The sequence below is a fragment of the Trachinotus anak genome, unplaced genomic scaffold, assembly GCF_046630095.1.
Source record: "Trachinotus anak isolate AG129_WGS33_773 ecotype Australia unplaced genomic scaffold, CSIRO_AGI_Tana_v1 ptg000001l, whole genome shotgun sequence".
NCBI lineage: Eukaryota > Metazoa > Chordata > Actinopteri > Carangiformes > Carangidae > Trachinotus > Trachinotus anak.
Window position 1 is genome coordinate 16530023 of NW_027273852.1, and position 16628 is coordinate 16546650.

At 40.0% G+C, this 16628-nt stretch overlaps 1 protein-coding gene across 2 annotated transcripts in view; it reads left to right on the plus strand.

Moving 5' to 3' along the window:
* The first annotated feature begins 50 nt into the window (after positions 1-50).
* The window catches only part of slc49a4 (solute carrier family 49 member 4), a 47488-nt gene continuing 30910 nt past the window's right edge, over positions 51-16628 (plus strand). For both annotated transcript variants that reach the window (XM_071480806.1, XM_071480814.1), the window contains exons 1-4: positions 51-488; positions 4177-4270; positions 14642-14913; positions 15689-15818. In XM_071480806.1, the coding sequence (XP_071336907.1) occupies positions 194-488; positions 4177-4270; positions 14642-14913; positions 15689-15818 (791 nt within the window). In that variant the 5' untranslated portion in view covers positions 51-193. The remainder of the gene's footprint in view (positions 489-4176; positions 4271-14641; positions 14914-15688; positions 15819-16628) is intronic.

Below are 16628 nucleotides of genomic sequence, written 5' to 3' on the forward strand. Positions count from 1 at the left end.
CCATGACGACAGTTTCCACGTACTAAACTGTTTCCGTTTGGGCATGCGCAGTAAAGTTAAGTGCCAGAAAGGGAAGCTAACGGCTGTTTTTGTTTTGTGTGGTCGACGGGAGCCCGGCGAGACGTCCTGTTCCCGCTGCCACCCTGACGTCTAAACCTGAATTTTTAACTGAACTGACAAGGAGACAGCGACTATGGGTGCCGGTTCGAGCACCGAGGCCGAACGGGAGCCTCTTATCGCCCCTTCTCATCCGGAGGCAAACAGTCAGCCAGTAAACAGCAGAGTGTACGGGAGAAGATGGCTGGTTCTGACCCTGTTTTCCATGCTGGGGCTGATGCAGGGAATGGTGTGGAACTTCTGGGGTCCCATCCAGAACTCGGCCGTTCATGCTTACGGCTTCACCAAGTCCGACATCGCGGTTCTGGTGCTGTGGGGCCCAGTGGGCTTCGTCCCGTGGCTGCTGTTTATGTGGTTAATGGATAAAAAAGGTGAGTTCTTCTACTCCGGTACACTGTGTCCTCTCTTAACATCGTGGTTTTCTTGACCTCTCGTTGTGATATCAGCCCCTCTGTTATCGCCCTCAAGTCACAGACAACACATGACATGTTGTCTTTTTGATATATATCACTGAGAAGTTTGGTGCAGTGACTTGACATGAATCCTACACATAAGAGGCTTCTCTAGATACATTAAGATGTTATTCGGTATTCTGATCTACGTTTGTTGACTCCATAGTATTAAGATAGGGCCACTTAAATGTAAAAATACCTGTGATATCGTAAACTGGTTGCAGATTTCAGGTCTGTCTGTGTCTGTCAATATTTGATAAACCAATCAACCCTTTTAAAAGTAACTGAGGTAACAGTGGGACCACAACTACAATCCTGTTTGTTAGCTGATGCCATTATTAGACATTTCCTCAAATAAATTGGTTCTCACTGAATTATTATTATTATTATTGTTGTTATTGTTTGTTTGTTTTTTTTACAGGAAAATTTGTATGTTTAGATAGCATTGCAGCAAATTATCATTGTCATTGTCCACTTCACAGAATGACAGAAGGAGGTACTTTCATTTTATTAAATGGTGAAAAATGTCCATCACAGTTTTCCAGAGCCTTAAGTGACATCTTTAAAATGTTTGTCCAATCAGATGTTTAAAACCCACATGACCCAACTGATTTACAAGAATTGTTGACAGTCTGTCAATTAATCAATTAAATGATGTGGCACTATTCTAGTGTGCCTGCAGGTTTACGGATTTCACTTTCATGCATCTTAAGGGAATGTTGACATTTGTATTAATGGTCCATATTCTATAAAATGTTGGCAGAAAAAAAACAATTGATCCCACTTTAACTTTTTTAAATCAACATCGGTCTGCAGAGGGGCTTTCCTTTGCTCAGTGTTCCATGTTGATGAGTTGGACTTATTTAAGGGCTAAAAAAGTGCTTATGTGGGAAAAGCAACTCTTGTAGGGCTTTTAAGACTTCTCCTTTTCAAGAGGGTTCAAATCCACAAGACAAATAAGATATTTTGTTAAGTGCCTTTGAGTGATGGAACGGAAGCCTTAAGAAGCCCGCTTGACTTCAGCGACTGAGTCAGACGCTGTTCACCTAACCAGTTCCTCCACATCACCTGACTGACACGTCGTAGTTACTGCCCGGGCTGAACTGTCAGGTGACAAAAACAGTAACAACATCCCAGTAACTAGGCTGAATTGAAGACCACAAGCAAAATCATGCCAAGAAATTACATAACACATCTTGTGATTCTGATTCATCAGCAATTAGAAGTTTGAGGTGTTTTGTTTGCCTAATCCAAACATAGGTTGTCATGTTTTATCTGCTGCTCTCAGTGAGTGAGTGACTGTAAAAGGTCGAAAAATCCAGCTGTAGATTCTCCAACAGACCTGTAAAGTTATTGCTCAGCTTTAGACCCAGCTTGCCTCTGAGTCATATATTGAATTAGGACAGCTCATTCAGCACTCACAAATTGTATTAAGCCATGGTGTGACCTTGTTTAAAAAACCTATGTAACATCCAGAGGCTGCAACAAACCCAAACTGTTGTACATGATACACACTCTCAGTCTCTCAGCTCTGCTCTCAGTTTTGCTCAAGCTTGTCTGTGGGGATAGTGCTCCCCACAGACAAGAGAGACAGAGTTCCTGCTACCCGAGAGGAAAATAAATTGTGGATGATCAACAACACGGTAGTTGCAATCCACAAGAGGCTAGAGTCTTAAGATCAAGTCATATGTGATGTGGTTACGGAGTGCTAGTCATAATGTGCTTAGGGTATGACATAGAAATGCACTGACAGAGTGCAGAATGTGTCAGACAACGCTGATCCTCCCATTTAACTGTGAGGTCGGAAAGCTTGGAATTCCTGCTTGCAGCAGCTTGCCTCCAGGGCCACTCTTGGTTTCTGACTTTTTGTGTATGTGAAATATTTTTGTGTAAATACAAATGCAGTATTCTACAGCATTATTATAGCTGGATGCTGCAAAAATACAATTTGATAAACTGATTCGGGTTTGGTGTCACTTGTGAGAGTTGAATAACCTACAATGGAATATCTCTGTGTCCATCATAGCTGTAATGCTTCAGTTAATAATTACTTTCATTAATGTTTTTTTGACTAATTGCTTTGTTTAAACGACACTTCAAAATTTAAAGATATTCAGTTTACAGTTATATAAAACAGAAAAATGTAGCATAATCTCTGATGTGACACGAGAAATTCTGGTGTTTTTGCTTTACAAAATGAGATCTATCTAAAACAACTAAAGTCTTCTTTATTCGGGGTGTTTATATGAATCATTAGAGGACCCCTTAACATGGTTAAAGTGAGAGGGGAAGCTACTGCTCATACCACAGGTATTTTAAAAGCTATGCAAGGCATTTAAAACATCTGTTTATTCTAATTAGGGCTGGAACTAATGATTATTTAAGTTATAGATTAACACACACACACACAAACACACACATATGCGCTGTAACTGTCAAACCTGGATGTATCAGCACAACTAACTCTCTATCGTCTGTAATAGTGTTATTATTAAAAGCAATGATAGGCAGAGATTGTCTCCATATCAGATTAACACTATTACCAAAGTGTGAAGTGTTTTTAACTACAGTAGATATCTACTGAGGAACTGAATGACAACTTCCTGTTAGTTCCTGTTGGGAGTGGTGGCACGTGTCACCATTTGATGCGTGGAAACAAATGACTGACTAATTTCTAATAATCACCATATGGCCATATTGACATGTGACCTGTTTTCCCATTAGGGACAATGACAGCCATACCCTGGCAGCCAAAGCTTCAGCAAATGTCAGCTCACATGAAAAAGAGAGGAACAGGGAAGTGGAGAGAGTTTCCTTAAGTGGACATCATGTGGGTGAAACTGAGAATAGACACTTCTAAGTGGTCAGAAAAAGTCTGTCCATAAGGTCACTGCCTCTGACCAAGTGATTTCAAACAAGAAACTCTGTTGTCTTGTTGTCTGTTTGGTTAGTGTTATTATTGGCCATATACTGTGCACTCGTTTGCAAGTCTATTTGGTACATAAAGCTAAAATGAATAATAATAACAATAATAATAATAGTAGCGATACAGACTTTAAACTGTCTATAAAGGACTATAGACTATGTGGTCATTTTGGAGGCAGCAGTTTGTGGTGCTGTTGAACTGTATTGGATTATACTTACAGATGTTGCTGTTATTTTGTCCATCCCATTTTACATCAGTGATAACTGTAAATACGAGAAACACCTCTCTATGTAACTAAATACAGTTCAACAGCACCACAAACTACGTCCTCTAAAATGATCATGAAGTTGAATCAGCACCTTTCTAAAACAGTTCCCACAAAAACTGAACATCATAACCTTCATGAAGGTCAGATCTATTGCAGGATGGTTGTATTATGTAGTTCATTGATAGTTGAAGTAATTTACCAAATAGAAAATTCCAAATGTTCGCAGGCTCCAGCTTTCGTAATGTGATCTGTTTTTTAGTCACTGACCTGCTGATCAGACTATTTTCTTGTGCCTGTACACAAAACAAACACAGATTGATTTAGAATAAAAAATCATTAACAGCAGTCATGCTTTTAAACTAATAAAATATATATTTTTTTCTACTTCCATGACCATATCTTGTGTCTTCCAGGTTTGCGGGCATCCCTCCTCCTCTCTGCCTTCTTCATGCTGCTGGGAGCAGCTCTGCGGAGCATACCACTGACACAGCAGCCTCTCAGACGATGGTAAGGCTTCTCTTTAAACACTATGGTAGCAGGTTCAAGCGAGGCAAGTGTGATGATGATGATCCTTTCAAAGGTTGGAAAGAAGACAGAGACTCGTGATCTTCATTGCAGTCATAAGCCTTCTATAACGACTGTAATGTGATTTATTAGGGGAACTTTTTAAAGCAACTGCCACGCCCAGTTCAGGACCAGCCATGTACATTGAGTTGCTTGCCAAAGTTAGGACCTCTCCTTATCTAATGACTTCACCGTGATTTGTAATGTAGCTGACAAGATTATGAATTGAGTATGAATTTAATGGATTAGTCAATCCACAGAAAATGAATCAGCAACTATTTTGATTGATTGTATCAGTCATTTTTCAAGTAAAACTCTCACATATTCACAGGTAACAGCCCCTTTAGGAACAGGAGGATTTAATGTTTTTCTTCATCATAGGTTTGGACAAAAAACTGGAAAAAGATTTGATAAGATCATTTGAATAGGTCACCTCAGGCTCTGGGAAATGTTTCTATTTTTGAATGTATATATTGAGTGCTGACAAGTTGATGTCTAGCACTAGCAGATAGAATCTTAACCATGTTCACCATCTTAGTATGTTCAAAATGACATTAGTTTTGCAGGTACTTGGTCATTGTCAGTCTGTCCAGGAGTTGTCGAGACATTTCTTGCAAATCACAAATGGAAACCTGATGGTGGCACTAGAGGAGCAGTCAGGGGATCACCAAAGTCAGTAGGACCATGAATGGACAAAATTTCTTAACAGTCTTAACAGATTATGTTTGCTATAAATGTAATGAGGACATGTTCATTTACATATTGGGGAAGTCAAAGTTGATACTGAACATATGATTAAAATGTTCACAGACAACATATTTATTTTCTGACTCAATATCTGATCTTAAAGCACAATAACCACTTGTAGTGCCTACAGCGTTATTATATTTATTTATGCCTCGGCCGGAGGCATTATGTGTTTGGGTTGTCCGTCCATCCCATTCTCATGTACATGATATCTCAGGAACGCCTTGAAGGAATATGTTCAAATTTGGCACAAATGTCCACTTGCATCCAAGGATGAACTGATTAGAATTTGGTGGTCAAAGGTCAAGGTCAGTGTCACCTCACTAAACCCATTTTTGGCCATACACTTCTGGACATTATAGAACACTGTAATTCAGGAACAGAAGGGGGGATTATGGCCATAGATCTGACAACTTCACTTGGTTGAAGGAGGTAAACAACCCTGAGGCTGTAATTCTAGTTTGTAGTTATGTTTAGGCACTCACAGCACTTGGTTAGGGTAGGAAAAGATTGCGATTAATACAAACAAAAGTTCACAGTGACCTCAGACACAACATATTTATTTGCATTTTACCCAATCTTTTGTTGCCTAAACCTAACCACAGACAGGACTGTGGACCCTCATCTCCGGTGGGACATTTTCTGTGCACTGTATGCTATCTGGGCCCTCAGGGTACTTTGTCTTCCTCCCACAGTCCAAAGACATGCACATTAGGTTAACTGGAGATTCTAAATTGCCCATAGGTGTGAATGTGAGTGTGCCTGGTTGTTTGTCTCTGTATGTCAGCCCTGTGATAGACTGGCAACCCATCCAGGGTGTACCCCGCCCTCGCCCGTTGTCAGCTGGGATTGGCTGCAGCCCCCCCTGTTACCCTGTACAGATAAGTGGTGTAGATAATGGATGGATGGATGGATGCTATCCATCCCAACCACCACCTGAAGACTCCAGTGCTGTTGATAAATGTAGCTCTTCATTCATTAAAAAAATACATTGCCTCTGAACACAATCCAGCCAGTGATTACGTTTGCTACATTTGCTGTTGCAGTATAGTTGTATAGAAACTTAATTTATAGGAGACAGAGTTTGAGCGACAGACTGACATTGCCATCTGTAAGAGCTAAATAGTATAAGCACCAGGATGGACATCAGCACAGCAAGCAATGGTGACTATTGTTGTGGCTTTTCAGGTTTGCTCTGCTGTGTTCAGCTGTATTGATTCAAGCCCAGGTCCTGCTTCTTTTTCTTCAGTGTGCAGACCTGTTCCCGGAGAGAGCGACAGTCAGAAAGCATTTGGTTGCCAGAGAACAGGATTCTGAAAGACAGTTCAATATTGTGTGGATCCTTAATTTCTTTTCTGTGTCCTTGCTGCCAGTTTCCTCCCTTATCAGAAAGCACTTTGACAGGCCATCACTGGACAACATAAAAGGAATTCCATTATTCTTAGTGTTTAATTCTCAGTGTTACTCAGTTTTCCTCTTTTAGAAAGTGCAAGTGCTTAGAGAAGGTAATTTTAATTATAATGTGCCTTGTAATGTGCCTTTAACAATGTAATTTCAATTAATATTTCTGTGTAGTAATCTGTCTAATGATTCCTATTGAGCTGCACAATGAGGCAGTATATCATAAAATATCAATACGTAGAGGAAATTGTTTTTCCACAGAAACCTCCAGAGTCCCATATCGCCTTCACTCCACGGACTTGAGGATTTTTAAAAAAGATTTTGGCTTTCAGAGAACACATAAATCAATTTTGTTTCTGAGTCTCTTTCTCTTTGTGTCTCGTGAGGATGCGGTAAGAAAGTCATCAGTGGACTGAAAAGCTTATGTTATAGTGATAGAGGCTAAATGTAAAGAAAATAAAAAAGATTTTGTTAAAGCATACTCGGCAGAAGAATCGCAGGTCCCTTGTGAGCCTGAGTTGAAAAAGAGTATTTACAATTTGCAGTGAAATTCAAGTTTTGCACCCTGGGTGTGTTGCCACTCTATGTGGTTGTAGCATCCTGTTTGTATGTTCCTCACAGCCAGCTTTATAAGGCTCCTGTCACAGCTTTTAATCAAGAGTGATGTCTCCTTCTGTATGCTCCTACTGTAGCAACATGTAGACTAAACATGTTTGGTACATGTGCAGACTTCTTATCTTAGACCTTTGACCTTTTATGGGTCACTACATTACACAACACAATATGGTCCTGTTTGTGTTTTACAGTGGTAACAAGAAATACCATGTAAATAACAATTAACCGACCTTTGATCAAACTCACCTTCTGGAATTTGTCATTTTTTATGCACAGATTTAATGAGCCTTATAATTTGGAGTCCTCCAGAAATGATAAAACAGGAGTTTTAATTTTATCAGTAAATCAAAACCATAATCATGCCACAGTTTCCAAACTATTTATTTCAAGCTGTTTTATTGTTTCAACTTTCAGGGTGACCGCATAAAAGAGTAAATTTATACTGTACTTCCAAAATGTTGGTGGATTTGTAAGAAAAAAAAAAGCCAAGATAACCCAGATGACACCTTCAGTGGTTATTCTTTCAAACCTAGATGGGCCTGAGCCACATACACAACATTATACACATGTTTTTACAGGTGGGGAACAGTTAACCATGTTAACTTATCTTCCCCCCTAATGATAGATCATTGCTGGTAGTGCAGCAGCAGTTGTCGATTTGTTGGGCCTGATGCAGATTTGTTTCAAGCCCACAAAGGTCCCTAAAATGTAACTTTGGGCTCAGCCTTTCTCTCAACCCTCAATCAATAACATTCCAGATAAGACTAATGCAGCTCCACTTGCCATTTGTTGGATACTTTTATCCCAGCCGTAGTATATCTATATAAAGTTTCATTGACACTAACAGTTACCAGAGGCTTTTACTGTAAAGGGGAAGTAGAATCAAACAGAAACAGGGCTGCAAAGAAACAAGAGACCTCTTCCTCTACTTGTGTGGATACAGTTGAGGCAGGGCTCTTAGTGACATATCCCATAACTGACAAACTGACGTCTCACCTCCTGAATCCAGCCTTTCCACAGGATATGTCGAATATGTCTGCAGAGCTCAAGACAGAATGTGTACAAAGTTCAAAGAGTGTTGCTGGGGTCAGAGCTGCCAGCTGTTTTCCCCATGGATGATGGGAGCAGTCCTGCACAGCCATGACCTTCAGCTCTTTAGATTCGGTATTCAAAGTGGAAAACAAGATAGCTTAGTGAAAGCCAAGATAACATGAATCACACAGCAAATGTTAGTTCTGACACAGTTCAGCTTCATTTGCATATTAAATGTAACAGGTCACAGCTCTTGAAGCCATGTTTTAATGGATGACATAGTGGACTATCACAATAAAGTACAGGCTGGTGATCATGTAGCTCCCTGGATCACCAGTAGATGTCACTCTTTGCTTTGCAGTAGCTGAGATAAAAGAATATCAGGCTGTGAGAGCTTTGTTTGTGACCTGTAGTGCTGCTGTATGTGCTGGCTTTCTGGATTTGTTTTTTTCATATCAGAATAGGCTTAGATGACGATTTAGATGACCCGAGAGAAAAGGAAGTTGGCTCTAGAATTTTGAATGGGTAGAGTTCAAGGGCATTGCAAGAGCGATCAAACGCAGCATTTGAGTTTCCTGCTCCCCTGATCAGAAGACAAGTGGCAACAGTTATCCAGGTTTGGAAACAGTAAAGTTCCTTTGACAGCCCCCTGCAGATCTGTTTGTTCCGCATGCCGTTTCATGTTTGAAACGCGATTACTTTTTTCTTTTTATGCTATCCTTTCAAGGAAGTAAACAGCCTCTGTTTTGAGTTTTCAAGGAATCAAAGGCAGTTGTGAACTTGTGAGCTGCAGAACTTCCTCTCTTTTATAACCAGGATCTTCTGTGTAGCTGCTACAGTCATGCTTGAAAAAGAACTGTTGAGTTGAATGTGTTGGTTTTGGGAGGTTCAGACAGGGACAGAAAAGGCACTCTTTCATCAGTGGTCATTGATTAGACCTTGCTGTTATTAAGTCTGCTCTCAAATCAAAGAGATCTACTTTTTACCTTCCTCAATCTCTTTTGTTTTCAAGCATTCACTCTTTTCTATTGCCCTTTTAATCTCTATCTCAATCTGTCTCTGTCATATATTTAAATACATACTAGCTGTATGATTAGTAAGTGTCTATCAGTGAGATCTCAGACTCACTCACACTGTCTGATTGGCCATCAGAACATGCTGTGGGTGCTGCGGCAGGCTGTCATATTACTGTGACAATTGCTCTGGTGCCATTTTCAAGACGGAATTGGCCTGGCCTTTGTGTGATGGCAGAATTGGGTCTGTCAACCCTGGCGGACCAGAGGCAGTCATGATTTCACCACAGTGCTGCCTTCTTTGTCTCATTCACGATCAGATTCCATCTGACAGTGTTCATCAATACTGATTAACTTAATAATCTCTTGTTGAAAAAAAAGCTGCACCCTTCCCTTTCTCTCTTTCTCCTGCCACGGTGCGGCTGCCTCGTGTGACCGCTCATCCTCATGTTAGTCACCATCAGTCCTCATCTCCTGTCACATTAAAGGCAATTTTCTTCTTTCTCACATCCATCCTGAGATCATATAGACGCTGAGACAGGGTAATGAACTAAGGTACTTTGAAAGTACTGACCAAACTTTGTAACACAAAGTTTCAAAAGCTGTAACACTGAGAGCTGTCGTTGCATTGGTCAGATTATAAATTATATCAGATATACACTTGTTTCGTTTTTGCTTTTATTTTTACATTGTAGCCATTTGTGTTGGGACAACATTAAACACTGATGCACTTGGGATGTTTGGCTCATTTTGTTAACATGTTTTGATATATTAATTCAAAAAAGGACGATGTTTTGTAGAAAAAAAAATGTTAATACTCACCAAACTAAAATATAGATGAAAGTATCATTTAGATTTTGGTACAAAAACTGAAGTATTGTATTGACACTGGCAAAAAAAAAAATCAAATGATACCCAGTCACTAGGTCACAGTTATTGTTTTAAAGTAGATTATTTGTGTTGCTTTGATAATCAGTGTTTGGACACACTGGATGTGAGTGTTGGCTTTGGTGTAATCCTTGTGCCTAATGACCTGATACAGTACAACAGGTGGACCAGCCTGATATCTGGACCCTTCCCAGGCCTAAATGAGACTGTAACCACAGGGTGCGCTCCAAAACCTGACTGGCACAATGCCGGTTTGTGCTAGTTGGCGTATGGTGTCCACATCATTACAGTTCGGCACACAAAAGGCACACGATGCCGATGCTGACTTGAATCAACAGCTCAGCTGCATGTAAGCAAAATACCATGTGTATCAACAGCATCGTCAACAATTAAACAACTAAAAAACACATATTTTAGATGTGTGACTGGATCCAAACAGAAAAGGTACTGTACTGTCTCTTCCAACATTTAAAAGCTGTGAAATAATTAAATTGCTTTACTACAGCATCCCCAGCACCTGCTGCTGCTATTTGATCAGCTGATAGAGATTCAGCATCCTACCTGCTGCCTCATGGTAACTCTCTTACGAAACAAGTGGCACGCTGACCCAGCCAAATGGGGCGCAGCCACAGTGATATACCTAGTGCTGTAGTTAACAAAGTGTGACAGACCACAAAAACTTCTTAATCATGGAGAAATGCCAAGCGGCGGTGCTTACTCTCAGTACGACAGAGCCCCAGCACTGCTTATTTTCTGCATTTCCTTCCACCTACACCTTACTAGCTGGATCAGGGGTGTTTGGCTGATCAAGAGCTAATGAATCCACTGTGAACTACGTAGCGCTGGAATCGAGAACCACTTGATTAGAGGGACAAACACATAACCTGTCTGTCACAGATGTTGAGAGATGCTTTTGGTGACTAATGGGTCATGTGATTGACAATAATAATCCTAAGAGAGAATCCATTCATTCAGCCATATATCCATTTTATCCAATTCAGACATTTTTATATGCAGCAAAAACACAGCATCTGAACATTAAGCACATTTCTATGCACACTAATTAGAGCTGAACAATTAATTTAAATATTATCAAAGTTGCAAAAACATTGCATTTTCTTTTTGATTAAGCTAGAATGTGTCACAACATACCTTAAATGAAGCATTGTGGTGCTACAGAGATGCCCCTGCCTACAAATCATATTCAGCAGGTTTAAAGGAACTTGCTTGTCTGCTACAAGACAACAAAAAATCACATCATCATCATTTTTATATTTTTATTTCTCTGCACTGACGACAGCCAAGGCTGGAGGGATTATGTTTTCAGGTTGTCCGTCTGTCCATCTGTCCCATTCTCCTTAACTCGATATCTCAGTACAAACATTCACCTGGATTCAGGGACAAACTGATTAGATTTTGGTAGTCAAAGGTCAAAATTCAAGGTGACGGTGACCTCACACAACACCTTTTAGCCATAACTCTTCACACAGCAGTTATCAAAAAATTTACACAAATCCTAAATATTTTACATGATTCGGGATAAACAGCGATGTAACCTGAAACTAGTTGAGGCGGCATACAACTGTGAGGTGAAATTCTAGTTTTCACTGAAAATGAAATGCAAAAATTACCATTCTAAATGAAATTGTAACTCAAATCGCAATCCCAACACTTTCTGAACTAATGCAATACATTTTTTTTGCATATTGTTCAGGCCTTACACTAATATACCCTGTTGTTAGCTTGGAGGCTCTTTTTGCATGTAAAAATGGTTACAGGCACATTTTGAGGAACCTAAATATGCTAACTGGGTTACTCTGATTGAGACTGGGATATTGTGGTATGTGGTATTAGGTTTCTGTAATTTTTTCCATGTGAGCAGCTGCATCTTTGACCTAAATCACGAAGTGGTAAGTTAAAAAAAAAAAAGTATACGTACTGACAAACGATGTAATGATGATAACACGCTAAAGTGAAAATGACAGTGTGGCACTGATAATGTGGAGGATAAATTTTCTCGCTTGTCACTCTTGTCTTCCATCACTTGAAATAAGATGGAGAAGAAAATAGCAGTGAATGCAGCAGTGTCCTGACACAGGGTTCATCCCTCAACTGCTGAGGCTACCTGGTAGAGAAATGAAATGACAGAGAGGCTGGATGTTGAGGAGTCAGACCTGCCTGCACCAACGCAGATGACCACACCAGAAACCTTGATCATGGTAGAATTATGGATAGAGGTAAATGAATAACCTGGTTATTCTGTGTTCCATGTAAATGATATTTCCCAAACATGATCAAAACAGGACACTAGTGTGTAAACATTCTCATAGATATCATCATGTACGTGCACTAATCTATAATAGAACCCAATTGAAAACATTTAATTTGAACAAAAAAGACAGAGGCACATTGCAAAGAACTCTACAAAGAAATAAGGAGTAGGATGAATAAAAAGTGTCACAGAATATTTTAGGAGGGTGCTGTGCTGTGTAGGCTGGGATGTTAGCAGGTCTGAGATGTGGGAAGGAGATAAAGGGTGAACAAGTTATTCTCCAATCAATCTGTCAGCAACCACGGTACTTTGTATTCTGCCATGACATATTTATCTGTCAACCCTGCAGCCAGTGGACAGCAATGTTAGAAACTGTTAGAGGGCAGAGAAGTGAAAGCACACTGATGAGTGAACAAACTAGTATATTCCTGCTTTATGTCTAAAGGCACTGCTTTTTGCTTTTTTAAATGTAAGCTCGGGTGTTGGACTTTAATACTTGTTTGGTACTGGACAAAATGTGTCTGTCACATTGAATGCATAATTTGTGCACGCTTTGAAACTTGTTTACATATTCTTTGATTGGATCGTTCCTGATCCAGTGTTAAACTGTATTTTATTTAGACAAAGTTCATGTGTGGCTGCTTGTGGTTAGACAACATTTAACATTTGACTTTTGTAATGGTTTTGTAGAAAATGACTGTGTATAGTTATGGTATCAGTACCAAACCTACCATAGGTTTCATGTCAGCACTAGTGTTGTGTTCTGTTTAGATGTAATTGTCACTCTCACACAGGTGAATTTTTAAAATGGTCATATTGATGGTTTTGCAGTGAAAGTGATGGGTGCCAAAAGAATGGCATCTAGTCATTTTTTCAGGGTCTCAGCAAATCCAGAAACAGTCTTATAAATCATCTTATTTGAACCAAGGTCTTGAATAATATTTTTAACTCTTAATAAAAAATTTTTTAGAAAATATTGGGGTTGTCATACATACATACTTTAAAATTGTACAATAGATGTCTCCAGGACCACATTTGCCATGACGACACACACACATAGACTCACGAGATGAAAACAATAGCAGCCACAAGCTGTTGTGGCTTTTAAACATCAACCAGCCCTCACATGCTCATGTTGAGTAAGGATCAGCAGGGACTCTTACAGTCTGAGCACAAATATACAGAATCATTTTGAACATCAAAAACACAGAATTAGCTCTGGATCCCTCCTTGTCCTCTCTCTTCCTGGTCGTTTGTCTCTCTGCCTCTTTCCTCCCTCCTTCCTTCCTGTTTCTCCTCTTCTCCCTGCTGAGCCGTCTCAAACTGCTCTGAATGAAAGGTGTCTTTACTGAGCTCACAGACAATCAATCAGCCATGCCCTGTCTCTGGCGGCTGGCTGTCTCAGTTAGACAGTGCGGGGGTGGTGGGGGGTGGTGAGGGGTGTGGTGCCATCAGGGGACATCTCAGAGTACATCTGTCTCACACAGCTCAGTCTGAAAGTGAGACTATAACTTGGACTCTTTCAGGAGCAGGTTGTTACTTAATCCCTGGAGATATTGCACTTTACTTTCATTCCTTCGCCTGTCACCAATCCATCACATTTTTACTAGAAATGCTTCATTACTTGTTGTGTTTGTGTTTATTTTTAACTTAATAAATACACTGATGTGAGGGTCACTGCTGCAGCCATGTTTGGTTATCTTTGTTTAACAGTGTATTGCAGTGTATTATAATTAGGCCGCTCACAAAAGATGGGTTTATAGGGTCAATACACATCCTAAAATTCTCTAATACAGTTTCCCTTTTCACATAAAAGTCCTCGACAAAAATATGCAACAAAGTTATTCTTAGGTTCTTTTATGAATCACAGATCTGCAAACTTGATTTTGTGCAACGTCCCTGCAACTAGAAGATGAAATTTAACATCTGAAAGTTAAATATCATATGGGATAATCATGAGTTAACTGATAGTAGCTTTTCAAGGTCATTATAGACACACACACAATGCAGACCCAACCTTTCAGAGACTAATCTTTATTACAGTAACTGAAAGCAGCTGAGCTGAGAGAACTGCATTTGCCACATCTGGCTAACTTAAGTCAGACTTTAATTAGCCAGATAAACTTAGATACCTTGAGCGCCTGGTATCACTGTTAGAATGCACTAGCCTAATTATTATTCCTTTTTAAATTAGTTTTAAATTTAAATGAGTTCCTCTGTTGTGGAAAATTATAATTCTACAGCCTACAACCACTTTCTCATAACATGTGGTCTTTTTTTTTAATTACATTTTTTTTTTTTTGGTGAATATTTGAAAATGTTATCTTCCTGTTGTCTCTGTTACAGGTTCATACATGGAGGTCAGTTTCTGAATGGTTTAGCCGGCCCAACAATAATGAGTGCTGGCCCCTACCTCTCCACAACATGGTTTGCTCCTGACCAGAGAGCCACTGCAACGGCTGTGGCCTCACTCTTCTCCTACCTGGGAGGCGCAGCCTCGTTTGTAGTAGGACCTCTAGTAGTGCCAGCCCCCAACGACACCCAGGCATCAACCACGATGGCAGCAGCAGTTTCCGACAGCTCCATCCGAGACAGGATCCAGCTGGTTATGTATGCAGGTACTTACAGCAAGTGAGAACTTCTGAGGGCACGGAGGATCGATAGCACATCATTTCGACATCGTGTCAGCCCCGTCAAGGGACAAAAATACAATCAGGCGAGGGGATCCAAGATATTTGCACGAACACCAAAAAAGTCCAATTATAATCTTCATAACCGCCCCACTGAAAAATAGATTGCTGGGACTGTTATGCTTAACTGATTCAGAAAATTAAAAGTATGCTGAGAAGAGAAACAAGCATTCTGTAATAGATTGTGGCTGCGGCTTTTGTTTAACCTAAGGTAGTATTGTTATTTATTTTAAAGGACAAAGCAGGCATCCTTTGTGAACCAAAAGTTTTTGAGGTTATCAAAAGACAGAAAGGACATAGGAAGCACATTAGAATTTACACACTAGAAACCAGCCACCTCTCCATATAACAGACTGTAAAGAGTGGGAGTGTGACTCTATCAGGGAGTAATAGGCAGCTGCTGCTTGATCGATATATACAATATATGATATAAAGCTGTAAAATGTGTTGGTTCATCAATAGAAATAAGTTATAATATCAACCAGCGCCATGTCAGATTGCATGATCATGAGACACGGACATGCGTTTAGTCTGTAGTAATGTCTAGCTGGCATTACTAGCTGTGTTTCATCCAGGTTCCTGGTTTTAGAGGACTTTTAGGTGTCACAGTGACCTTTTTTTTGAAATGTCAAATTGGTCTGACTGTCTTATCTATTGAGATAACACGTATGTCTCTTTTATCTGTGTCGCTGTGCTCTGGCAGAGTTGACTGCAATTGCTGTGCTTTTTGCGGCAGTCCTGCTCTATTTCCCATCACGCCCACCGATGCCTCCCAGTGTGGCCGCTGCAAGCCAGAGACTCAGTTACAGGAGCAGCATCTGCAGACTTCTAAGGTAAAACCAGACACACATGCTGACACACATACACACAAAGTCATCTGAAAGACCAATAGCATCTGACACAGTTTGTTGAGACCATTCTTTCAGTACATTGTTCAGCATGCCTAAATTGATGTGTCCTCGATTCAATTTGGGGGTAGACATGTAAAACAAGTTACAGTTCAGTATTGCATTTGAAATTAGTTTCAGGCACTGTCATATCTTCAGACATCAGACCTTAAGAGAGCAGTCAGGAGCAGGATTCTGCAGCACCTTCAGTGCTCTCTAACTTCTCTACAAATCCATTAGCTCTATGTTGGTTTCTTATTTGCTGATGCAATGCATGCATCTTGTCTTAAAAAGTTAAAGTGACAGAATCTTGCGCCGGAGAAGGATATGGAATCTTAATGAAGGGGTCTGCCACTCACCATCTGCTTGGGTTGTTATCAAAGAAACCCCAGCCTTCCCTCTAGATTAATTACTAAGCTATAATGTATTGGTCGCTGCATCATCCTCTACTTCATCCTCTGCATCTATACCATCAGGTTCAGTTATCAATATATCCCAAAACACCACCATCCGCATGTGGTAACAAAAATAGAGAGATGATCTATTATGACAAGGTCTTGAATTTCAGCATTAGTGGAATTTATTGATATTTCATCACCTTTGTCTTTTTTCCTCCCTGGGAAAAGCAGAGAGGGAGAGCTAAGAGGAATTCTAGAGACAATGATTGAATCACACTTCACTATAACCCTGCAGAACCCCACCCCCCTTCTCACACTTTCTACTGAGAAAATATTTATCCTTTGGGCTATGAGGAAA